General features: G+C 43.9%; 1 protein-coding gene across 3 annotated transcripts in view; it reads left to right on the forward strand.

The window, feature by feature from the left end:
* Positions 1-2,973: 2,973 nt before the first annotated feature.
* The window catches only part of LOC144602306 (BTB/POZ domain-containing protein 10-like), a 62,581-nt gene continuing 38,614 nt past the window's right edge, over positions 2,974-26,940 (forward strand). Inside the window, exons 1-3 of one of the 3 annotated variants that reach the window (XM_078415249.1) lie at positions 2,974-3,112; positions 19,701-19,857; positions 20,745-20,864. In XM_078415249.1, the coding sequence (XP_078271375.1) occupies positions 19,757-19,857; positions 20,745-20,864 (221 nt within the window). In that variant the 5' untranslated portion in view covers positions 2,974-3,112; positions 19,701-19,756. Of the gene's footprint in view, positions 3,113-19,700; positions 19,858-20,744; positions 20,865-26,940 lie in introns of those variants that run through there. The other 2 variants (XM_078415253.1, XM_078415255.1) reach the window with 2 other exon arrangements.

The following is a 26,940-nucleotide window of genomic DNA, read 5'->3' on the forward strand; positions in this document are numbered from 1 at the left end:
CGAATGGCATTCGTAAGAAACGATAGCGGCCGAAAGTGGTGAAGGTGGTGAGCATTGATGAAGCAGGAATTTGCCAGAAAGCTCTTGGCGTCTAACACAGAGAACACTGTTGCCTTACCCATGTGCGCAGCCACTTCCTCCACGATATGCATGGGGTGATGCGGCCTTTTCAGTGCGGTGTTCAGACCCCTGGGGTTGATGCAAATGCAAAGCTCCTGTTTGTTCTTCTTAGGGGCAACTACCATCGAGGACACCCAGTCAGTGGGTTCCGAAATAGGCGTGATGACTCCCAGCACTTCCATTCTATCTAATTTGGCCTTGACCCGGTCCCGCATGGCAATGGGAATGTGTTGAGCCTGACGAACCAAGGGTCGCGCATCTGGGTCTAGAGTCATGGAGTACGATGACCCTGAAGATGACCCTACGATGATACTAGATGTATCTCTAAATCTAAAAAAAAAATCTAAATCTACATAATCGGTAGCTTGCCTAGCTCCTCGGTGACGAGATCATGGTATTCCGTGAGGATACGCTGTGTAGAATCTGGGCTTGGAGTAAGTTGATGAACAACTTTGCTGAACGAAACTAGTCCCATGTCTGAGCAGGCAACACACCCCAGAAGTGGTTCCGCATTGCCTCTGACGACATAGAACTGCAGCTTGTATGATTGTTCCCCTAGATGGCACTGCAGCTTTACCATCCCGATGGGTTTGACTTCACTGCCACCATACGCTAGGACAGTGGCGTTACATGCTGTTAATTGCTCAGCATTCCTGGGATTCTGTATGCAAATGAACTCCGCTTCAGACATAACATTTGGCCCCAGTGTCTATCTTCATCTCAACTGCGATACCGTTCACCATCACTGTGGCCATTGGTTCGCTGTTCCGTGCATTACGTTCCGCAATGGAATGTGTTTGTAGCATGATGCCATCGTCCTTGGGCATTTCATCCGTGCTGCTATCAGAAAAATCAGACAAAGCCTCTTGCTGTACCAGGTGCACAGGTTGGTTAGTCTTCTCCTTGCTGAGACCGCATGGTCAGGATCTACAGCATTTCCAGAAATTATTGTGTCTTTTGCAGCCATGGCAAATTTGGCCAAAAGCGGGACATTTCTCCCTCTTTGCAACATGAGTACCTCCACAATCAGTGCACTCTGTAATAAATCGTAGCCCAGGCTTACCAAGTTGCGCATTCTTTGCTGTCTCAGGCTTCCGTTGTCTCAGAAACGCAGCCTGGACAGCATCGATTCCCAAATGCGCCGAGTGCTGTGCCTCTGTCAGCGTTCTGGCGTTACAAATGTTTAACTCATAATTCTCGTAAATGGAGACAGCCTTATCCAACGTTAAGCCAGGTTCACGGACAAGTTTTCTTCTCAATTTATCACACTCGAGGCCGCACACTAGTCTGTTCCCAATAAGCTCGTCGTGGAGCTGGCCAAATCTACAACTCCTCGCTGCCTTTTTAATAGCGCAGATAAAAGATTCAACTGTCTAGCCGTCATTCTGATTCCTTGAGTGGAACTTTACACGTTCGACGATAGGAGTGGCCTGGGGCAAAGCTGGCGAAACTTTCTTTTTAGACATTCAGGGTCGTCCTCCGATTCTGCAGGGGTCACGACCAAAGGAGCATCACCGACAGGTGGATGAGTTATTGCCCCTGCATAGACAAACTGTTGTGCTCGCTCGTAAGCTTCACCTCCTGCAAGACTGAGGAGCATGTATGCACGAGCCCTAGGCGGTTTGTCATCATGAGCGGCAGCGATGAAGACATCATATTGTTGTTCGAAGAGGCGCCACCGCTCTCCGATCTTGCCATCGAACACGAGAGGGTCCGGTTTTCGAAAAGCTTCGGCCATGGCAGGGACTGTGAAAGCGCGTAGGAGTAGGAGCCGAAGTCTATCCGAAGGTTCACTTCTGACACCATGCAAGAAACATTGATGACCATAAGTTGTATTACTTCATAAAAAGCACTTTATTATTATTACATACTGAGACCATGGCATAAGGCTCTGTAAGGTTTTGCATCGAAGTTCCAAGTTAAAACCTAATCAGTCCACACTACCGATGGCATAGTGGAAGACCCAGCATGGAGCAGGGATCGGGTCGGCAATAGGAAAACCAGATATGGATCAAATCAGCAATAGTGATTGATCTACACATATGATAATTAAATACTCTTGATGCCTCATTTGATATGGATTGCTGAATTCAACATTCAGACCTAAGGAGTATAAGAAAATAACTGCAGATGCTGATACAAATCGAAGGTATTTATTCACAAAATGCTGGAGTAACTCAGCAGGTCGGGCAGCATCTCAGGAGAGAAGGATGGGTGACGTTTCAGGACGAGGCCCTTCTTCAGACTGATGTCAGGGGGGCGGAACAAAGGAAGGATATAGGTGGAGACAGGAAGATAGAGGGAGACCTGGGAAGGAGGAGGGGAAGAGAGGGACAGAGGAACTATCTAAAGTTGGAGAATTCGATGTTCATACCACTGGGCTGCAAGCTGCCCAGGCGAAATATGAGGTGCTGTTCCTCCAATTTCCGGTGGGCCTCACTATGGCACTGGAGGAGGCCCATGACGGAAAGGTCAGACTGGGAATAGGAGGGGGAGTTGAAGTGCTCGGCCACCGGGAGATCAGTTTGGCCAACGCGGACCGAGCGCAGGTGTTGAGCAAAACGATCGCCGAGCCTGCGCTTGGTTTCGCCGATGTAAATAAGTTGACATCTAGAGCAGCGGATGCAATAGATGAGGTTGGAGGAGGTGCAGGTGAACCTCTGTCTCACCTGGAAAGACTGTTTCAGACCTAGGGACGGCAACATACGTTGGCACTGGAAGCAGCCGGCAGCGGAGAGTGGGCAGGAGGGAGTGCCGGCTACAGGTAGCCGATTGAGAGTGCGCAGGCGCGAATGCCGGCAGTGGGCAGCGGAGTCTGCGCCGCAGCGAGAGGCACCAGCCGGCGGATGAATGTGCGCAGGCGCGTTATCCTCTCGCGAGATCCCGCGGTCTGGGCCTATGCGGATTCCGCGCGACGCGCAGCCGCGGCCTGAAGTTGGGAGTCAGGCGGGCGGCGGCGCCGAGCTGTGAGCGGCAGCGCTGGCCATCGCAGGTAGGCGGCTTGTTGGTGCTTACAGTGGGCGGGGAGGGCAGGCCCGAGGATTGGGGACGTCCGAGGTAGCGGCGGTCGGGGTCTGGGGTTAGACCTGTCTACACCGTCCAAGTCTAGATGCCCCATCAACACTGGTCCCGTTTACCCCTGTTTGGCCCATATCCTTCTAGGCCCTTTCTATCCACGTACCTGTCCAAATGTCCTTTAAATGTTGTTATTGGACCTGTCCCAATTACCTCCTCTGGCAGCCCATTCTCGTTCCCTAACCCACCGGCTGAGCGAAAAAGTTCCCCGAGGTTCCTCTTAAACCAGTTCCCTCTCACCTTAATGCCTTCTAGTTCTGGATGACCCAACCCCATTTAAACGAATCTGTGCATTCACTCTGTCTATTCCCCTGACTACTTTGTATGCCTCTAAAAGATCACCCATCGGTTTCCTGTGTTCCAAGAAATAAAGTCTTAGTCTGCCCAACCTCCCCCTTGTAGCTCAGGCCCTTGAGATGTAGGAACATCTAGGAGATCTAGTACATTTCAGCAACAAGGCAATTCAAAGTGCTTTACATAAAGCATTAAAGAGCAATTAAAAGCAATTAAAAAACGTACATCTTCTCTGCACTCTCCATTTTAATGGAATCTTTCCTTTAGCAGGGTGACCAAAACCGAACACAATACTCCCAAGTGTGACATCTGACATTTTGTATAACTGTTGCATAATGTTCTAATTTCTATAGTCACTTTACTGACTGATGAAGGTCATTGTGCCAAACGCTGCCTTTACTGCTTTGTCTTCCCGTGATGGATCAAAACATCCCAGCAGCTTATTAAATCAAAATGTGGCTTTTGACTGCATGAAGGAAATACTTGAGCAGTTGACCAACAACTCAAAAGGAAGAGGTATTGTCACAGACACTGTTTAAGTAGGAAATAGGCCATTGCGTCATACAGTATGGAAGCAGGCCCTTTGGTCCAACCTACCTATGCTGACCAAGATGCCCCATCTACTCTGGTCCCAACTGCCTGCGTTTGGCTCATATCCCCTTAAACCTTTCCTATCCATGTACCTGTCCAAATGTTGTTTAAATATTGTCATAGAAACTAGTTTCTCGGGCATCTTGTTGCATACACCCACCAACCTCTTGAAAGTGTTGAGAGTATCTGGAGCTTGCAGACTTGGCAGCTGAGGCATAGCTGTCAGTAACAGAGTGATCAATTCATAAGTGATCAAGAGGTCAGAAGTGAAGAAGTATGGTTAAGAAGCACAGAGACTCCAGGTGTGCAGAGGCTGCATCAGTCTGAAGAAAGGCCATGACCTGGCATGTGACCTTTCATTCCCCAGAATATCACCTGCCCAATCCCTTCCCAGATAATGCCTAACTTCTAAGTTCCTCCTACACTTAATGTTTGGCACAAGAAGTGCAGATTGTAGGGCTAGGAAATAATACGTTGATAGTGTGGACAAATTTGTTTTATTGTTGCAAGTCCTGGATCATTATATCTCAAATAAATAAGCAATTCCTAATTTATGTCAACATTTTGTCTCATTTCATTAAAAAATATATAACTGTTTTCATGTGGAAAGTGAAGAATTTTTAAATCTGTTGATGTTTGGTATTTGGCAAATATTTCTGAAGTAGCGAAGGGAAATTACAGTCATTTTGACACACGAGACAGCCAATGCTGGAGTCTTGAGCAAAATACCAAGTGCTGGAGGAATTCAGCAGGTCAGGCAGCACTTGTGGAGGGAAATGGGCAGACGACATTTTGGGTTGGAACTCTTTTTCATCTGTCCATTTTCCTCCACAGATGCTGCCTGATGGAATGAGTTCATCCAGCAGTTTGTGTTATCTAATAATGCATTTGATCTATTGTATTTGTGCCAGCTCTGACATTTCCAGATACATGTTCTTCCTTTTGGCCCATTTACTTTTAAAGTATTTACTTGGATTTGAAAGTAATTTTTAGGTTGAGCAGCATGGCATGCATTCAGCTACTTGCAGTTAGAACAGTCATGTAAGTCTGTGAAGAGCAGCCTGATGTATCCATTTACAGCTGTCGCTATTGTGCTTGGAGCCCAAATGCATTGGATTTCCCAGTATTACACCGGCAAGTCCCACCTTTGTGATCTTATACAAACCAAAACTGGTATTAAAATCGATTTTCATTTCATTTGAATGGAAATTCCAAAACTAACAATGGGGTTGGAATGATAAATTTTATTTTGCCTTCAATTTAATGCTTTTAATTGTTTTTATAAACAGCAATTTTAAATGAATATTACTCGTATTAAAAATCTGTTAAATCCTTGAAATATAACAGGAAGTGGAGAATGAAACTGTTAACATCAGCAGTTCAATGGTACCTTTTTGTCACATGTACCTAGATGCAGTGAATTTTTGTTTTGCATAAAATTTGGTAAAATCTCACTATACAAAGGCACAATCATACCCAAGTACAAGCGTGTACGAATAGTAGATTACACTGAGGTAGAACACATCACCATGTTTCTGGCACCATCTTATATCCTTCAAGTTTCAAAGTTCTTAAAAATGTAGAGTTTTAACTTGGCCTTATAAGCCTGCTGTCCTGACAGCAGTATTGTGTCAGCTTTGCAAGTGTTGGCCTGACCTGGCATGATGCCTGTGTTCTCCACCACTGATCTGCCGCTTGTAAGCTGTGTCTGAACAATGTGATCGTCTGACCTCTCTGAGGTCTTCAGTGGCTCCTGATCCATGCGATTTCCCCCGACTGCTGTAGTGCCTCCAGCTGCCCACTCCATGGATACATTCACTCATTGGAAGCGATGTCCCTCACCTCCCACGGCCACCACTCCGACAGGTGTGGCAGGGCACCTCCCGCAGCCCACCACAGCATCCCCAGAAAGTCTGAGGGCATGAGAGGGACAAGCTCACACCCTGGCAATGATTTTCTCCTCCATCTGCCGCAGTGTATTATTACCATCTACATATGAATTTTTCAAAACAGCTTATTGAGTCTACTGAGTAGGTCTGGCATTTTCTGTTTTATTTCAGATTCTAGCATCTCCAGTAATTGAAATAAACACCCCCAGTGTTGACAGGAGGGAGTGTCTGCCACTGTCTTGGCTCCCAATAAAGAATTTCATGATGTTTTGGGGCTGGAGTTTCAGCAATGTACAGGCTGAGGTCTCGGTGTTTGACTCCACAGGTGGAGAGTCACTTTGTTCCGTGGTCCGTTTCCCGACCGGGCAGGTAGGCAGCTGCAGGGGATGAATCTGAACCAGCTCGATTCTCTTAGTGAAGATTTTATTTTCATCTGGTAAATCCTGAGACTGCAGTTGATCACCTCTTAAAATTAATGTTGGCAGGAAATGTAAAGTGGGGACTGCCAAATTAATGCAGTGAATTGTTTGGACATGAAATTTATACGAAACAACAGGGAAAGCAGAATTCATTATAGCCTTTAAGAGGGTTGTGGATAAATAATACATTTAAACCAAGATAAATTTAAACTGCTATATGATATCATTAAATCAGATTTTTCCAAGTTTTTTAAAAACTCAAATTCGAAAGTAATACTCAAATATTTTCAACAGATAAACCATGATGCTCCTGGTTAAAAGCATATGAACTTACATCTATCTATATAATAAAACTCATTTACTACAGCCAAAAAGGTACACAATAGCGCCACAATTTTCGGCCCACCTTACTCACCGTCATCCCTTTGGTTCTGATGGAAGAAATTTCATTGAAATCGGCGTTATATTTTTAAAGTTATTCACATTTTAAAGTTTAAATCTATCTCCTAGGGAGGGAGGGGGAGGGAGGGAGGGGAGTAGGAGGGAAGATTATGGGGGGTTTAGTGGATGGAGTGGGGGGAAGGGGAAGGGGGGGATTGGGTGGGGAGGGAGGGAGGGTGGGGGAGAAGAGGGTGCTGCACCAATGCAGGAGAGGTACACAATAGCGCCACAATTTTCGGCCCACCTTACCGTCATCCCTTTGGTTCTGATGGAAGAAATTTCATTGAAATCGGCGTTATATTTTTAAAGTTATTCACATTTTAAAGTTTAAATCTATCTCCTAGGGAGGGAGGGGGAGGGAGGGAGGGGAGTAGGAGGGAAGATTATGGGGGATTTAGTGGATGGAGTGGGGGGAAGGGGAAGGGGGGGATTGGGTGGGGAGGGAGGGAGGGTGGGGGAGAAGAGGGTGCTGCACCAATGCAGGAGAGGTTTGGGGCCAAAGGGGCCACTTGGTCTAGTATTATTTAAAATTTACTCTTTGAAATAACACACCGAATTGGTATGAAGTTAGTCACTGAATGATGAAGCTATTTTTTGAGGTGGCATTCTTGTAAGTTATACAAAAGTATCAGGTGTGTTATAAGTTGCTGTGTGAGGAAAAAATAGGGGTCTCGGCCCGAAACTTCACCCATTCCTTCTAACCAGAAGTGCTGCCTGTCCCGCATCTCCAGCATTTTGTGTCTATCTTCGGTGTAAACCAGCATCTGCAGTTCCTTCCCAAATATAAATTCTTGTTGCTTTTGGAAACCGTTTACAAGATGAAGCATAATAGTCACATGGAAAATTTTACCTATAATTTTTAAGTTACTAAAATCAAGGATGGCACAGGGTGCTGCTGGTGGAGCAGCTGTCACACTGCTCCAGTGATCTGCATTTGATCCTGATCTCTTGTGCTGTCTGTGTAGAGTTTGTAATTTCTCCCCATGACCTGCTGGCTTTCCCCAGATGCTCCAAATTCCTCTAACATCCCAAAGATGTGCGAGTTGTTAGGCTAATTGTCCGCTATAAATTATCCCTCGTGTAGATGGCTTAGTGGTTGATGATCATGCGAAAGAGAATAGATGGGATTGGTGCTCGTGATGAACCAATTAGTGCAGAGTTTGGTTTCAAGAAATATAAAGTATGAGAAGACTTTATTTTGGACGACACTTCTTCCCACCCTGCTTCCTGTAAAGACTCTATTCCCTACTCCCAATTCCTCCATCTACGCCGCATCTGTGCCTAAGATGAGGTGTTCCATACCAGGTCATCGAAGATCTCATTCTTTGAGAACGGGGATTCCACTCTAAATCGATGAGTAACTCACTAGGGTCTCCTCGACATCCCACAGCTCTGCTCTTGCTCCCCCTGCCTCCATTTGGAACAGGGACAGAGTCCCCCCATGTCCTCACTTCCACCCCATCAGCCATCACATACAGCACATAATCCTCCAACATTTTTGCCACCTCCAACGGGATCCCACTACTAGCCACATCTTCCCATCACCCCTTTCCACTTTCCGCAGAGACCGTACCCTCCGTAACTTCTTAGTCAACTCGTCCCTTCCCACCCAAACCACCCCTCCTGCAACCGCAGGAGATGCAACATCTGTCCTTATACCTTCCTCCTAGACTCCATCCAAGGACCCCGACAGTCTTCAGGTGAGGCAGAGGTTCGCTTGCACCTCCTCCAAATTCATCTACTGTATCCGCTGTTCCAGGTGTGAACTCTTGCATATCAGCGAGACCAAGCACAGGCTCGACAATCGTTTTGTTGAACACCTCCACTCAGTCAATAGTCAATCAATAGTCAATAGTCGTTTATTTGTCACATACACATAAATGTGTTGTGAAATGAAACATTACCCGCAGTTCAACAATAAGACCAATAAGAATAATCAATAAAAATGCAATAACACATACAATCATAAACTAACACCAAACAAAAGAAACATCCATCACAGTGAGTCTCCTCCAGTCACCTCCTCACTGTGATGGAAGGCCAGAATGTCTTTTTCTCTTCCCTGCCGTCTTCTCCCGCGGTCAAGGTGTTGGAATTGCCACGTCGGGGCAGTCGGAGCTCCCGACATTGAAGCCCCCACCGGGTGGTGAAAGGTCCGCGGCCTATTTCAGGCCCCGCCGGACGGTGAAAGGTCCGCGGTGGGCCGACCCAAGCCCCGCGATTCGGGGCAGGCAAAGACGCTGCCGCTGCCGGAGCTCCCGATGTCGGCCCCCACCCAGGGGCCTGCGGGCTTCCGACATCCACGCGGCCCGCGCCGGAGCCTCCGGAGACGAGTCGCAGCCGCGCCCGCAGCATCCGCAGGCGGCCAGTGCCGCAGGTGGTGAGTCCGGGCCGTGGGCTCTGCAAACCAGAGCCCCAGGTGGTCCCAGGTGCATGGCCGGTGGTAGACCGCAGCGGGAACGGAGACACCACACAGAAACAAAGGTCGCGTCTCCGTTCGGGAGAGAGAATTTTTACAGTTCCTGTTCCCTCCCACCCCCCCCACATAACATACAAACACTACATATTAGAACTACAATTCATACAAAAACAACAATAAACACAAAAGACACGGACTGCAGGCAAGCCGCAGCTGCGAGGGCAGCGCTGGCTCGTCCGCCTGAACCTACCTGATCTCCCAGTTGCTCAACACTTTAACTCCCCTTCCCATTCTGACCTTTCTGTCCTGGGCCTCCTCCATTGTCAAAGTGAGGCCCAGCGCAAATTGGAGGAACAGCACTTCATATTTCGTTTGGACAGCTTACACCCCAGCGGTGTGAACATTGACTTCCCTAACTTCAAGTTGCCCTTGCTTTCCCTCTTTCTCCATCTGCTCCCCCTTCCCAGTTCTCCGACCAGTCTTACTGCATCCAACCACATTTTGTTTCTGTACCACGCACTCCCCTGACATCAGTCTGAAGAAGGGTCTCAACCCGAAACATTACCCATTCCTTCACTCCAGAGATGCTGCCTGTCCCGCTGAGTTACTCCAGCATTTTGTGTCTATCTTAAAGCATGAGTAGACTTTATATGGGACGAGGCTTTTTTATTGCACTGAAAGACCGATATTCACCAGAGGGTGGTATTTCTGTGCTTGGATCTCAGATGACATGAATGGGCTTGCTCTTTGCACCTAAGGTAGACACAAAATGCTGGAGTAACTCAGCGGGGCAGGCTGCATCTCTGGATAGAAAGAATGGGTGACATTTCGGGTAGAGACCCTTCTTCAGACATCAGTCTGAAGAAGGGTCTCGACCCAAAACGTCACCCATTCCATCCAGAGAAGTTATCTGCCCCGCTGTGTTACTCCAGCATTTTGTGTGTATCTTTGGTTTAAACCAGCATCTGCAGTTCCTTTCTTCACATACTGTTTTCACCATATCTGTTGACCACCTGTTAAATCTGCCTGTGCGATTGCCGTCTGCAGTGGATAACAAATAAATACGGTGAATGCAAATGAATTATAATGAGTTGTACAACAAAGAACATGGCTTCATGCAATTGTGTGTACAATGGCTTATTGTTAGATGTCACCCCAACCCAATGATCTTGTATGATGCAATACCCACATTTTGGTTGGCGAACCTGCTTGTCTAGAGGTAGAAGTATTATCCGTTCTCTTATTGAAGGAGCCAATAAGATAGATGGATGTTGTGAGGGGGGTGTAGGGAATGTTGGGGATTGTAGAGAAGGTTGGTGGCAAGGGTGCCAGAGAGGATGACATTTTGAAGCTGCTTGTTCAGCGTTGAAACAATGAAGGTGACCATTTCCTATGTCTGAATTTCATGTTCTTAATGCATTTATTGCCAAATATTTAGTTTTTTTTAGATCTGAAATTGTCTTGTCCACATTGAGATGCTACTTAGAACCTTTATCCCCAGGGTGGAAATATCATATACTAGAGGGCATTGTTTAAGGTGAGAGGGGGTAAGGAAATGTGTGAGGCAAGTTTTTTTTCCCCCCACACTGAGTGATACGTACTTGGAATGAACTGCCACTGATTGTGATGCAAGCAGATATAATCATGGTGTTTAACAGACATGAAAATGAACAGGCATGGAACAGAGGAATACAGGCAATCGTAGAAAAATGGGATTAGTTTAGATTAGCATCAGGGAAGGTGCAGACATTGTGGCCAAAGGACCTGTTCCTGTGATGTCCTGTTTTCTGTTATAAAAATCAGTGTTTTGAACAACTGTACCATAATCTGACAATTTTACCTGAAATTTAATACCTAAAGTCACCTTTGACGTGAATTAGAAGCAATCATGCACAATATTTAAAAAAGGTAAACGATTTTCTGCACCGAGCCTATTTTGCATTAGAGAAATTATTACTCATTCTTAACTGAACACAGCACGCGCTATATTGATGTAATCACGATTTTTAGGGTGGTGTGCGTGGATAATGCAGAGTTCTGTTCAATATCTCACGCTGAATCGTGGTGTACATAATGGGAAGTATTTTTAATGCTTCCCACAGGACAGCTTGGAACCATTTTAAAGGCAACTTAATTTAGAGAAAACACAGAGCAGCACAAGAACGGGCCCACGATGTTTGTGCCGAAAATGATGTCAAGTTAAACTAATCTCATCTGCTTGCATAAGAAGCACGTCCCTCCATTCCCTACATATCTATGTGCCTATCTAAAAGCCTCATAAATGCCACTACTGTATCTGCCTCCACCACCATTCCTCTCATCATTTCCTGGCACCCACAACCATGTTTTAAAAAAACTTGCCCTGCACATCTTCTTTACATTTTGCCCCCCTCACTTTAAACCTATACCCTTTAGTCTTTGACATTTCCATCCTGGGAAAATAATTCTGACTGTCTACCCTATCTATGTCTCTCATAATTGTATATACTTCTATCGGGTCTCCCCTCAACCTCCAACAGAGAAAACAATCTACCCATTCCTTCTCTCCTGAGATGCTGCCTGACCTGCTGAGTTACTCCAGCATTTTGAGAATAATCTCCTTATAACTAATACACCCTACTTTCCTATAAAGCAGCAGAAAGCTAGCCTGAGATGTACGCATTTGTGTTCCCGAGCTGCTATCACATCCCAACTCCAACCACACTTTCTCATGTTGCATGCAATGTTTATTAATTGCCCTTGGGATGAGAGTAATGCCGTAAAAGCCAGATTTGTTGCTCATCCTTCGCAATTTGAGTAGTTGGCGGTGCAGTATTTCCCAGGAGACGTTGTATTCCTTGTGGTCATAACGTTCTGCGATATTCAGTGTTCCGGGATTCTGACCTTCCATTGACCATTAAGGTTAGCATGCCCAGTCAGAATGGCATCATTAAATAGTTGTGGTTCCTGGTGGGAAGTTGGTTTTAAAGTAAGGTGAGGTAGTTGCATTTCAGGTGGCACTTTTCATTGGCACAGGCTACTGATATTTGTAGGCCTGTGCGATTACTTAGCAGGGAAAGCATTTTCCTATCTGGCCACCCATATTAGAAACTTCTTTTTCCAAAACAAATATTGTTGACCCTGCATAAGTGGTTACACCTCGAGTCAGAAATATGATCCTTCAAATCATTATTTTCTCTTAAATAGGGTTAAAAAAACCGAATTTGTCGTGCTAATTTGCCTTTTTTAATAATTTGATCATTTTGATAATTTGACATCAGGGTGTCCCAAAATACTTTTTAGTCACTTCTGGGATGCAGTCATGGTTGTTATATTGGAAATGTGTTATTTCGTGCAATATTCACAATTCCTCTATTTTCCAGAAAGACTAAAAGTTATCAGCCAGCTTTCCTATCTAATTCAGTGCCATGTGAAAGAACAGTTCCATAAATAATATTAAGTATGTTGCTGCCATTAATGAGTTACTAATATTCTAAGGTACCTTGTCCAAAGCACAGTTATAAGTTATTCTTTACAAAAAAAATAAGATGACATAATATCTAAAGCCTGGATTTTTTGTTTTCAATATACCTCCAAAAAGAAATGACTAATGTATTGTGTCATGATTTGTTGATGTGAGTAAGCACTAGTAATAATTCAGATTACTGAACGGTCTTTAGAATGCTGATTCACGTCTCTTCATCTTTAATGTAAATATATTCCACATTGGTCCATAATGTGAGTTATTATGTCAAGCTTGATTGTTTCAAATGATATAATTATAGTGTTTTTAACCATAATTTAGAGAAAAGTTGCTACTTTCCAAGGGTTTGGAACTATTTTTGGTGTTTGAGTGTTGAACTTTTTCGATTGTCTTCCTATGCTGGCAACAGTAACAAAATGGTACTGCCCCTATCCCCACCCTTCTGTGCACACATTTTTTCTCTATACCTGTCCTATTTTACACCCCCCCCCCCCCCCCCGGCTTTACATTTTTTTCCTCTTCTTTCCCCTATTGTCTCCTTTTCACCTCTAGCCTTTGCTGTTTACTCCACCCACAGCCATTCACCCTCCCTCACCTGTATCCACCTCGCACTTGCCAGGCTTTGTCTTGCCCCCACCGTTTTTCCAGTTTTCTTTCCTTCTGCTCCAATCAGTCTGAAGAAAGATCTCGAACCAAAACGTTATCTTTCCATTCCTTCCACAGCTGCTGCCTGACTCACTGTGCTCCTCCAGCACTTTGTTTTTTTAAATCTATTGTCTGGATTTTCTAATGCCATTTGTGCCAGTGATTCTAAAATATAACAGCTTCTTTGGCCACTAGACTAAAAAAATCGTCAAGGTTGCTTTCATGGGATTGCTGACACATCTCCAAAACAATTGAACGTTTATACACTAAATGGTTGGTAGACTGTAGTTAGTTTCTATAACCTGATCTCACAGTTTACAAAATAAATGCTGGATGTACAAAGGGCTGGCAGCAATTCGGAGAGAAACAAGAAGAGTCCTAACCTGAAATGTTGTCTGCCCATTTCCCTCCGTAGATGCTGCCTGATCTGTTGTGTTCCTCCAGCACTTTGTTTTGCTCAAGATTCCAACACCAGCAGTTTCTTGTATCTCTATTTTTTTTTCAGCTTGATTATCATTTCATGAATTGCAGATCGTGAGGTACTGTCACAACCTTTAAGAAACATTGAGACAAGTACTTGGATTGGATAGGTGTAGAGGGATATGGGCCAAATGCAGGCATGGACTTGAATGAATGATACTTTATTGTCATATGTGACAAGTCACTGTGATATTCTTTGTTTTGCATACCCAAGGTTTGCAAAGAGTCGCACATAATAATGCCAACAAAGTTACGAAGTGTTCCATTCTGCACAAACCATTTTTAGCACTTTCCACTTGTTGGTTCCCCTTAGTCGTTGGCGGTTTTCCCCATATCGGGTCCTTCTTTGTTCTCCCTCACGGCGGTTAGTCTGAAGAAGGGCCTCGTCCCTTCTCCCCATTGTGGTTGGTCCATGACAAATCGTTGGTAATATTTACGTCAAAGAACTTGAAACTCTCAACCATTTCCACTTTGACATCATTGATGCTGATTGGGGCATGTACTCCACACCATGCTTCCTGAAGTCAATAACTACCTCTCTTAATATGATCATGGCTAATCATCCAAAATTAGTACCCAGTTCCTGCTTTCTCCCCATATCCATTGATTCCGTTAACCCCAAGAGCTATACCTAACTCTCTCTTGAATACATCACGTTTAGTGCCAGAGAGGGCCAGAGAGATGGCATCTGCTACTGACATGTTACAACAGTAGGCAAACTGCTGTGGATCAGGGGCTCTGGGAGGCTGGATTTAATATGTGCCATCACCTGTCTCTCAAAGCACTTCATGACAGTGGATTTGCTTAAAATGGGATGTTTAATTACATTTAAAAAAAATTGATGTAATTGTCAAAGGTTAAATTAGTTTTATTTCAGGTGTGTTTCAGAAATTCTTTGGAAGAAGAATAAATATAGCCCAGTCCTCGTAGGTCCAGTACATTGAACATCACTTCTGCCCCTGATTTTCTTTTAAGACAAAACGCCATTCCCTCTAATTCCAGAATCGTGCTTTCTCTTGTCAACTCTGATGATATGTGAAGGGAGATGTACAGCGTGGATCATGGCGCTCACGTGACCTTGCTATGCTAACTTGCTCAGAGCTGATTGCTGTATGCCCTTGAGAGTTATCTTGATTAACCTAATTCATTACATCAATTGACCATTTGTAGTGTTTTTTTCTTAATATGCTTGAACAGTTTCCTTTCCCACATTTGCAAATAGTAATCATTTATTTTAATGCATTCATCAAATCCTAGAGGGAAATGTTGCTGCCTTTCCCATTAGCCAACTTTCAACAAAGTACAAGTATTGGCAGGGAGTAGAATATCTTCTAATCCGTTAACCCTAGAAAGCTCAAGTTATTTAATTCATGTGTTTAATAACTGTTGACAGGTGGTTCCCTATACTATCACAGAGAGCTATCCTATGCTATCATGCTGTTAACAGATTTCTCATATACTGGGGATGAATTTCCAATCTTCCAGTCTAACTCGTTGTGACCCTGGAGTTTGAACAAAGCTCCATATACTTTCACCAGTTGTCAGTGGTATCTCGCTAATACATGTGAGAATTCAGCATTGGAATTTAAACCTAGTATCAATAAAAGTTCGGTATCTATTGGGTGCGTGATGCAATTGTGAAAGGGTGCTAGATATTTGGCTCTCTAAAAATTTGAAGCTTCCTGCCATACCCTTTTATGAAGATGATATTTGCAGAGAAAAATATGTTTGTGACAAACATTTTTCTCTGCAAATATCATCTTCATAAAAGGGTATTAAAATATATATGTTTGTGACAAACATATGGTATTGTATTTGCATATGGTTTTTATATGAGAGTATGTGCAAAAATATTACTACAATTTCATGGAAAAAATGGGTTACAATAAATCATCATGATGAAAATCAACAAATCCTATAAGTATGGCAATAGACAATAGGTGCAGGAGTAAGCCATTCAGCCCTTTGAGCCAGCACTGCCATTCACCGTGATCATGACTGATCATGCACAATCAATACCCCGTTCCTGCCTTCTCCCCATACCCCCTGACTCCGCTATCCTTAAGAGCTCTATCTAGCTCTCTCTTGAATGCATTCAGAGAATTGGCCTCCACTGCCTTCTGAGGCAGAGAATTCCACAGATTTACAACTCTCTGACTGGAAAAGTTTTTCCTCATCTCCGTTCTAAATGGCCTACCCCTTATTCTTAAACTTTGTCCCTGGTTCTGGACTCCCCCAACATCGGGAACATGTTTTCTGCCTCGAGCGTGTCCAATCCCTTCATAATCTTGTATGTTTTAATAAGATCCCCTCTCATCCTTTTAAATTCCAGAGTATACAAGCCCAGTCGTTCCAGTCTTTCAACATACGACAGTTCCACCTTTCGGGGAATTAACAATAGACAATAGAAAATAGATGCAGGAGAAGGCCATTCGGCCCTTCGAGCCAGCACCGCCATTCAATGTGATCATGGCTGATCATTCTCAATCAGTACCCCGTTCCTGCCTTCTCCCCATACCCCCTGACTCCGCTATCCTTAAGAGCTCTATCTAGCTCTCTCTTGAATGTATTCAGAGAATTGGCCTCCACTGACCTCTGAGGCAGAGAATTCCACAGATTCACAACTCTCTGACTAAAAAAGTTTTTCCTCATCTCTGTTCTAAATGGCCTACCCCTTATTCGTAAACTGTGCCCCCTGGTTCTGGACTCCCCCAACATTGGGAACATCTTTCCTGCCTCTAACGTGTCCAACCCCTTAATAATTTTATACGTTTCGATAAGATCCCCTCTCATCCTTCTAAATTCCAGTCTACAAACCTAGTCGCTCCAGTCTTTCAACATATGACAGTCCCGCCATTCCGGGAATTAACCTCGTAAACCTACGCTGCACGCCCTCAATAGCAAGAATATCCTTCCTCAAATTTGGAGACCAAAACTGCACACAGTACTCCAGGTGCGGTCTCACTAGGGCCCTGTACAACTGCAGAAGAACCTCTTTGCTCCTATACTCAACTCCTCTTGTTATGAAGGCCAACATTCCATTGGCTTTCTTCACTGCCTGCTGCACCTGCATGCTTCCTTTCAGTGACTGATGCACTAAGACACCCAGATCACGTTGTACGTCCCCTTTTCCTAACTTGACACCATTCAGATAATAATCTGCCTTCCCATTCTTACCACCAAAGTGGATAACCTCACACTTATCTACATTAAACTGCATCTGCCATGCATCCGCCCACTCACACAACCTGTCCAAGTCACCCTGCAACCTCATAGCATCTTCCTCACAGTTCACACTGCCACCTAGCTTTGTATCATCGGTAAATTTGCTAATGGTACTTTTAATCCCTTCATCCAAGTCATTGATGTATATTGTAAATAGCTGCGGTCCCAACACCGAGCCTTGCGGTACCCCACTAGTCACTGCCTGCCATTCTGAAAGGGACCCATTTATCCCCACTCTTTGCTTTCTGTCTGTCAACCAACTTTCTATCCATGTCAGTACCCTACCTCCAATACCATGTGCTCTAATTTTGCCCACCAATCTCCTATGTGGGACCTTGTCGAAGGCTTTCTGAAAGCCGAGGTACACCACATCCACCGGCTCTCCCCTGTCAATTTTCCTAGTTACATCCTCAAAAAATTCCAGTAGATTAGTCAAGCACGATTTCCCCTTTGTAAATCCATGCTGACTTGGAACGATCCTGTTACTGCAATCCAAATGCTCCGCAATTTCGTCTTTTATAATTGACTCCAGCATCTTCCCCACCACTGATGTCACCTCGTGAACCTACGCTGCACTCCCTCAATAGCAAGAATGTCCTTCCTCAAGTTTGGTGACCAAAACTGCACTCCAAGTGTGGTCTCACTAGGGCCCTGTACAACTGCAGAAGGACCTCTTTGCTCCTATACTCAACTCCTCTTGTTATGAAGGCCAACATTCCATTGGCTTTCTTCACTGCCTGCTGTACCTGCATGCTTCCTTTCAGTGACTGATTCACTAGGACACCCAGATCTCGTTGTACATCCCGTTTTCCTAACTTGACACCATTCAGATAATAATCTGCCTTCCTGTTCTTACCACCAAAGTGGATAACGTCACATTTATTGAAATTAAACTGCATATGCCGTGCATCTGCCCACTCACACAACCTGTTCAAGTCACGCTGCAACCTCATAGCATCTGCCTCACAGTTCACACTGCCACCCAGCTTTGTCATCTGCAAATTTGCTAATGTTACTTTTAATCCCTTCATCCAAGTCATTAATGTATATTGTAAATAGCTGCAGTCCCAGCACCGAGCCTTGTGTTACCCCACTAGTCACTGCTGCCATTGTGATTGGGACCCATTTATCCCTACTCTTTGTTTCTTGTCTGCCAACCAATTTTCTATCCATGTGAGTACCCTACCCCTAATACCATGTGCTCTAATTTTGCCTACTAATCTTCTATGTGGGACCTTGTCGAAGGCTTTCTGAAAGTCCAGGTACACTACATCCACTGGCTCTCCCCTGTCCATTTTCCTAGTTACATCCTCAAAAAATTCCAAAAGATTAGTCAAGCATGATTTCCCCTTCATAATCCATGCTGATTCGGAACGATCCTGTTACTGCTATCCAAATGCTCCGCAATTTCTTCTTTTATAATTGACTCCAGCATCTTTCCCACCACCGATGTCAGACTAACTGGTCTATAATTTCCTATTTTCTCTCTCCCTCCTTTCTTAAAAAGCGGGATAACTTTAGCTACCCTCCAAACCACAGGAACTGATCCTGAATCTATAGAACATTGGAAAATGATCACCAATGCATCCACGATTTCTAGAGCCACCTCGTTAAGTACCCTGGGATGCAGATCATCAGGCCCTGGGGATTTATCAGCCTTCAGTCCCATCAGTCTACCCAACACCATTTCATAGACACAGAAAATAGGTGCAGGAGGAGGCCATTCGGCCCTTCGAACCAGCACCGCCATTCATTGTGATCATGGCTGATCATCCACAATCAGTAACCCGTGCCTGCCTTCTCCTTTCCTAATTTCCTACCTAATGTGAATTTCCTTCAGTTCCTCCGTCACCCTTGGATCTCTGGCCACTAGAACATCTGGGAGATTGTTTGCGTCTTCCTTGGTGAAGACAGATCCAAAGACCGGTTCAACTCATCTGCCATTTCCTTGTTCCCCATAATAAATTCACCTGCTTCTGTCTTCAAGGGACCCACATTTGCCTTAACCATTTTTTTCCTCTTCACGTACCTCTGTAAAATTTCTCTCTCCTATTTTTCCACTCCTGTGTTTTCTTTCATTTCTCCAGTTTATGGGTGGAAAAGATACAGCCATCACAAGGAAAAGAGGGGGGGGGGGGGTAAGAGAGGGGGTGAGGAGAGAGGGGGAGGAGAGGGAGATGAGTGAAGGTTGAATTGGAAGCTGCTGTCTCGATCATTAAAAAAAAATCAGCTGCTAGAGACAGAAAATTATTTTCTATGCTTAAGAGTTGAAGTTGTCTTCCAGTAATAGAGTAACCCCTTTTTTTTCATCTGTGCACGGTGAAGTTTTATGAGGATAAACAAAAGTTTATGGAATTGACAAAAAGACACATTGTGCTGGAGTAACTCAGCAGGTTAGGCAGCATCTCTGGAGAACATGGACAGGTGACATTTCCGGTTGGGACAAGTGGAATTGACTTTGTCACACCGTGATCATTGAAGTCTGAAGAACGGTCTCTACCTGAAACGTCAGAGAGGCTGCCTGTCCCACTGAGTTACTCCTGCATTTTGTGTCTATTTTTGTTCATCTCTTTGTTTGAATGATGAAAGTGTCAAGACTGGAAATATTTGCAGTAATAGAGTAACTCATTTTTTTGCAGGTTATAAGTGTCTTGTCGGAGAACTGAAAGATTTGAGCGGAGACCCTTGGTGTGGGATGGCTGCACGGCCATACCCTTATGATAGTAATTCTAGTGACCCGGAAAATTGGGATCGTCGATCTCACAACAGACATCGCAGGCTCTATAAGCACTCCAGGTCAGTGACTGATTCTAAATGCTATGCTTGTGGGTTTTGGCATGTTCCTTCAGAATTTACATGTTTGTTTAATGGAGTCATGGGCATTGTTGTAATGTGGAGTCATAGTCAAACAGCACAGAAACAGGCCTTTCGGCCCACTGAACTCATCCATGCCATTCAAGATGCCTCATCAAAGCTAGTCCTATTAGAACACCTGGCCTCTTCCTCTAATCCTTTTGTATCCATGTAGTTGTCCAAATGTCTTTTCAATGTTACTATTGTACGTACCTCAACTACTTCCTCTGGTAGCTTGTTCCACATACCCCTAATCCTTTGTGTTTTGATCTTGATGAATTGCTCAGGGAGGTTGATATGCCATAGTCTGTGTGCACATGAGAATTTATAATCCTTTTTGTACTTTTTTGAAAGAACTGTAACAATGAACATTCACTCCAGAAGTCTAAAAGACCACTTGCCTATCATGCAAGTGCTGTGCTATTTGCTATTTACTAGCATCTGTACAATTTGCAATGCAGCATTTGTGAGTGACTTAATAATTTCACAAAGGATTTACAGCCTGGCTGAGTGTTCAACAAAGTTTTTGCAATTGTGTGCTTCAACTCTCTCATTATGGGAGTTTTGATCAAGAATGTTTGCCCTTGGAGAGGATGAAAAGTATTCCAATTTTTATTCGAAATTATTTGCCTATTAACCTGTAATTGTAATCAGGATGTATCCAATTACAGTTTTGATATTTTTTTTTCTCTAATGGGCTGGATCCCAGTTACCATTTTTTCTCCTTTTCATCTGGAGCACTAAGTAACTTACTCCACCCATCGCCAATCAAATCTTCTCCTGTATCCACCTATCACTTTCCATGCTTTGTCCTGTCCTCTGTTTTCCAGGTCACTCCACCCTACTACTATCCGTCTGAAGAAGGGTCCCTACCTGAAAGGTCATCTGTCCACGGATATTGCCCGAGTAGAGGAACCTGCATCTGAGTTCTTGGCTAAATGCCAGAGAAGGCATTAAAACTACCTTATCATTGTAACAATCTGCACAATACACATTTAATCAACCATGCCTGCACTGATTCTTAAAAATAACTACCCAGTTTACTCGTGTAGCACCGCAGTAACTCCGGAAACCTGCAAATCAATCCTCTTTAACAATATTTTCAATTATCTTTTGAATTTTCCTCAGAGATGTGATTGCACTACACATTTTGATAGTGAATACCAGATATCAATGACATTGCAAGGGAAAACAAATCCCCATTTTCTTTTTTCTTACCATTGACTTTGTGTATATCTTCCGGTTAGTGATCTACTCCTCAGAGCAAACTTTCTACTTTGTCAAGATTACTCATAATTTTGACTTCCAGTAACATTGTTCAAAAGAGGGGAAAGTCTAGCTTTGCCCCTTTCTAATGCAACACTGATATCATCCTGATGAATCTCACTATCTTTTCCAAGGCCTCGGTATGCTCTTATAAGCATGTGTCCAGTGGTTTATTATGTTTTATTTTAGTTGAGTACTATCCAGAGACCTTAAAGCCATCTTTATTAATTCAGTATTCCAGGAAGTCTATGCAACATTTTTAAAAATTGGTTAACTTCTCAGAATCAATAAAAAATATTCAGTTTCTTCGATGGACAAAGTCTAACTAATTCTCAGTCATCCTGGAGGTCCTGGATTTTAATGTGTAACATTCTTATTGTTGTTTTCTAATAATGTAAGATTTTACTATTCTTCATCTCTATCTGGATCCAAAGTACCCTTCATTAAAGTAAAAACTCATCATAGGATAATTTTTGTATTTTATGGGGGAGGGCTTTTATTTGCAGTTTGCTTCCTTCGCGGCATAACTGTTGAGTTAATTTCAAAATCTTGCAGCTCTCCATCAATCACTGCAATTAGGCTCCATGCACTTTGCAACTTGCATCCGCCCAACTGCTAACACTTCATTCCCCACTCTCGTTCTGCTGCTGTTAATTAGCTCGGGATTCACCTGTCCATGAATTTCATTGCCTTTGTCCTTTTATAGCATCATCACTTTCTTCCATGATATTCTTTTAGTATTTATTTTCATTTGAAGGATATTGGTAACACTGCCACTGGTGGTTTTTGTTGTGCTTGATGAAGTGGTGAATAGCCAGCCTCTCGAACTGTTGGTTTAGTTTAAAGATACAGCATTGGAAACAAGCTCTTCTGACCACTGAGTACGTGCCGATTGATCACCCATTGACACCAATTCTATGTAATCCCATTCTCTCGTCCACTCACTAGATATTAGGGGCACTTTACAGAGGGCAATTATTCTAAAAACCCGCATGTCTGGGATATGGGAGGAAACTGAAAGTCACATGTCTTTGGGATATGGGAGGATGGAAGAAACCCACATGGTCACGGGGAGAACGTGCAAACTCCACACAGGCAGTGGAGACCAATTCACTGGATATTTTCAAGAGAGAGTTAGATTTAGCTCTTAGGGCAAAAGGAATCAAGGAATATGGGGAAAAAGCAGGAACGAGGTACTGATTTTAGATAATCAGCCATGATCATATTGAATGTCGGTGCTGGCTCAAAGGGCCGAATGGCCTACTCCTGCATCTATTTTTTCTATGTTTCATAGGCAGTACCTGAGGTCATGATCAAACCAGGTCTCGGGTGCTCTGAGATACCCCTTAAGTTGATAGGTAGGCCATTCCAGGAATTTGACCCATGTTACTCAGTGACATAGTTCTTCGACAAGATGGGAGGTGGTGTAGGTGGCAGTGGTACCGGCAGGGTGAAGGTTAGGGGTGTGGCATTCTGTGCTAATGTCCATGTTCTTCTAATTATTAGAATTTATGGGTGCTGTTGTCAGAGAATCCAAGTTATTGCAGTCGTTACCTTGGCGTGGATCCTGTATATCCCTTTAGCAATAAGGAGGTTAAATTATGTTTTATGTGGTACTCTAGGTGCAAACAGGTATTAGTACCAAAATTTCACTGTTTTATACTCCCTCTTTTGCAATATAGTCCAGCATTGCTATTTCCTTTCTATTTACATGATGCACTGTGTTCCATCAGCGAGGATAGTAACATGTAGCAGACACAAAATGCTGGAGGAACTCAGTGTGCAGGCAGATTCTCTGGAGAGAAGGAATGGATGACGTTTTGGGTCAAGACCCTTCTTCAGACTGAAGTCAGGGGAGTGGGCGGGACAGAGATAGAATGTAGTCGGAGACAGTAAGACTGATTGGAAAACTGGGAAGGGAGAGGGGATGGAGAAAGTGGGAAAGCAAGGGCTATTTGAAGTTAGAGAAGTCAATGTTCATACTGCTGGGGTGTAAGCTACCCAACAAAATATGAGCTGCTGTTCCACCAATTTGCGCTGGGCCTCGCTCGTGACAATGGAGGAAGCCCAGGACAGAAAGGTCTGATTAAGAATGGGAGGGGGAATTAAAGTGCTGAGCTACCGGGAGATCAGGTAGGTTAAGGCAGGCTCGGCGATTGTTTGCTGAACTCCTCCACTCAATCCGTCTTAACCTACCTGATCACCTGGTGGCTCAGCACTTCAACTTCCCCTCCCATTCCCAATCTGACCTTTCTGTCCTGGGCCTCCATTGTCAGAGTGAGGCCCAGCACAAATTGGAGAAACATCACCTCGTATTTCGCTTGGATAGTTTACACCCCAGCGGTATGAACATCTCTAACTTCAAATAGTCCCTGCTTTCCCTCTTCATGCCCTCCCCTTCTCAGTTCTCCCACTAGTCTTCCTGCCTCTGACTACATTCTATCTTTGTCCCGCCCCCTCGCCTGACATCAGTCTGAAGAAGGGTCTCGACCCGAAACATCACCCATTCCTTCTCTCCAGAGATGCTGCCTGACCCGCTGAGTTATTCCAGCATTTTGTGCCTACCTTCGATTTTAACCAGCATCTGCAGTTTTTTTTCTACCACAACGGCTCTGCTTGACGTCACTCTTCCCCGTTGAGCCTCAGCACCAGGGTTCGAGTCACAGCCCTGACTGCCACTCAATCTTGTCGTGTCGTCCGGTCCAACAGCTCCCAAGAGGGTGTACCTGTTTTCAATAGGTACAGCCACCGGGGGCTCCTGTATGCATGTATGCTTCTCTTCCTCGTTGACACCCACTATCGCTCTTCTTGTATCCTCGGTGTGACAACCTCACTATAGGTTCTGTCCCAGAAATTCTCGGTTTCCCGGATGGTCCTAAGGTCATCCAACTGCTGCTCCAGTTCCCTAACACAGTCCTTCAGGAGCTGCACCAGGCCATAATTTCTGCAGGTGTAGTTGTCAGAGGAACCATCAGTGTCGCTGACTTCCCACATCTTGCAAGAGAGACACTGTAACAACTTGCCTGCCATTACTTCAGTGGACAAAATCACGAATGAGACACACTGAGAGTTGAGTGAAACCTATTCCCTTCTCTGCTGCCTATAGCCTCCATCTGCACTGCAATATGTCACGTTTAAATATCGGACACACGCAGAACCGATTCAAATATCGCCTCCTTGCCTCAGCCTCCTCGCCTTGTTGCCTTTGCTTCTGCCTTAAGCCATAATCTCCAGGGACTCTTATTCATATCTTTATCTTCAGTTTGGGTTTTTTTTCAATAGGATCATACCCTGCCTTCCATGCTCTGAAAACTTGTTTATTTGCTGCTTTTGTCCAAACTAGAATCAGCCCCGTCATCCATAACCCTGTGATTCCAGCATTGCATCCTGGAATGTGCCAACCTCTGCATGCTTTTCCAGAAGAGGATCTTTTGTACTCGTGTATCGTATGATTTGACTGGATACCACGTAGAACAAGCTTTTCACTGTCTCTTTGTACACATGACAATAAATTAAATAACTAATATCTGAACTTAAATTCTCCAAAGTGCTCATATCCAACTATTGCCTTGCATCTCATTACCTCTGTGATCTCCTCCAATTTCCTGAGAGTCTCAATACTAATCCCATACATTTGGGTAGGACAGGTTTGGAGGGACCAAGCGCAGGCAAGTGGGATTGGTGTAGCTGGGACATTGTTGGCCGGTGTGGGCAAGTTGGGCTGAAGGGCCTGTTTCCACACTATCACTCAATGACATTTTAATCACTTCAATTAATTAACTATTTGGTGCTGATTACATGCCCACCGTATCTTCAGCTGTACAGGGGTTATGTCTGGAACCATTTATGGGGTTCTCCATCACAATTTTATCATTTAACAACATAATCAAGGACTATTTTCACCCTGGTCATTCCCTCTTCTCCCATCCCATTGGGCGGACGATACAAGAGCTTGAAAGCACACATCACCAGATTCAGGAACAGCTTCTTCCAGGTTGTTAACAGACTACTAAATGGTCCTCTCAGAACCTCGGGGTGTAGTCCTGATCTTCCGACCTAGCTTATAACAACCATTGCAGTTTTGTATCTGTACTTTCTCTATAACTGTAATGCTATAATGCTTTAACACTATATCCTGCACTCTGATATTTTGTTCTTTGCACTACCTGCGGTACTTGTGTACGGTTTGATTGTACCCATGTATAGTATGATTTGACTGGATAGCAAGCAAATAAGGTTTTTTTACAGTATCTTGGTGCAGGTGACAAGAATAAACCAATACCAACAAGATGTAAGTTAAAATCAGCCTCATTGGCCAAGTTACTTCTTGTCTGTAATACCTCAGCATGTGGTTCATCTGTGAAGTACCATGAGATGCTTCCTTACATTCTGTAAATTTAACTTGCTCAAATATTGTCTGTAGATCAGCTGGTGTCATTACATTTGTGTTGTTGAGAATACCACGTTGATACTGCAAGACTAGCACACAGAGATTGTTAGGTCGATTGCATAGGAAAGAACTGCAGATGCTGGTTTAAATTGAAGGAGAGAACGAATGAGTACCGTTTCGGGCCGAGACCCTTCAGAATCTTAGATAGATTGTTACGTAGGTATGTTTTTCATTAATGTTACTCTGTTCATCTGAGGATCAGTGAATACTGTGTGCAACAGCTGAAAAGGTTTGCTGGGGAAAATGCTGGTGACTGTAACAAAGGAATCTGAAGGAGGGTGTTTGTGGGTTGGAAGAGAGGGATGCCATAGTAACATGTATTTGACGCAAATGGTCGTGAGTGGATGCACATTTGTCCAATGAATGTTGAAGTTTTAAATGACACAAAGCTGTCCACTGTACAGAAGAATGGTGGGTGTAACGTGTCACAAGATGATGTGATGGTGCTTACAATCTGAAATATGATTAGTTTGGAGCTGTGATGAAAGTCAAAAAGCCCAGTTGTTGTAAATTTAGTTGTTGAGATGTCGTAAATTGTTGTGGCGTATCTTTTGAAGTTGTCACTAAAAGCAAGTGTTTGCAGATTCTGCAAACCTGTAATAAAAATGCTAGAAATACTCAGCAGGTTAATCAGCATCTGTGGAGAAAGAAAGAAAATGAAGTTTGGGACAATGTCTTTGCATCAGAAGTGAAGCCACTGTTGTAACACAGTTGGCTGACATGCTGCTTGCAAACTGTTCTCGACCAAACATTTGGTCATCTGTCCAAATATATCCAGTTGTGGATCAAAGCCAGATTCTGACTATTGAAGGGGCATATTCCATTTTATTACATTTTTATCACGGTTTAAAAGAAAAATGTCTGACTGATTGGGATGTTCTTCACTGGATGCCTGCTGCACAAAAGTAAACGGGGGATTGAACCAATTAAAAAAAATACACCTCTTTTTGTATTTTAGGAGCCATGATTACAAAGTGCTTAAACTAGACTAATCCTGTACATCATTCAGAATGTACTGTCCTTTGTGTTAAATGATGATCTTTTACTGTGTCACAGCCAATTTCCTCAACCTGAGCTTTTGGTGATATATTTGAAAGAATAACTGTGCGGATAGGAAACAATGGATAGGAAAGGTGTGGAGGTATACAGGGCAAAACACGGGAAAGTGGGACTAATGTAGATGGGGCATCTTGATCTGCATGGGCAAGTTGGGCCGAAAGGCCTGGTTCCATGCTGTGTCTTTCATTTGGGACAAAGCATGTTATTGTTGAGAGTGTGCAGGTTTTCAAGGGCATTATTTTAGGCATTCA

The sequence above is a fragment of the Rhinoraja longicauda genome, chromosome 18, assembly GCF_053455715.1.
Source record: "Rhinoraja longicauda isolate Sanriku21f chromosome 18, sRhiLon1.1, whole genome shotgun sequence".
NCBI classification, from domain to species: Eukaryota; Metazoa; Chordata; class Chondrichthyes; order Rajiformes; family Arhynchobatidae; genus Rhinoraja; species Rhinoraja longicauda.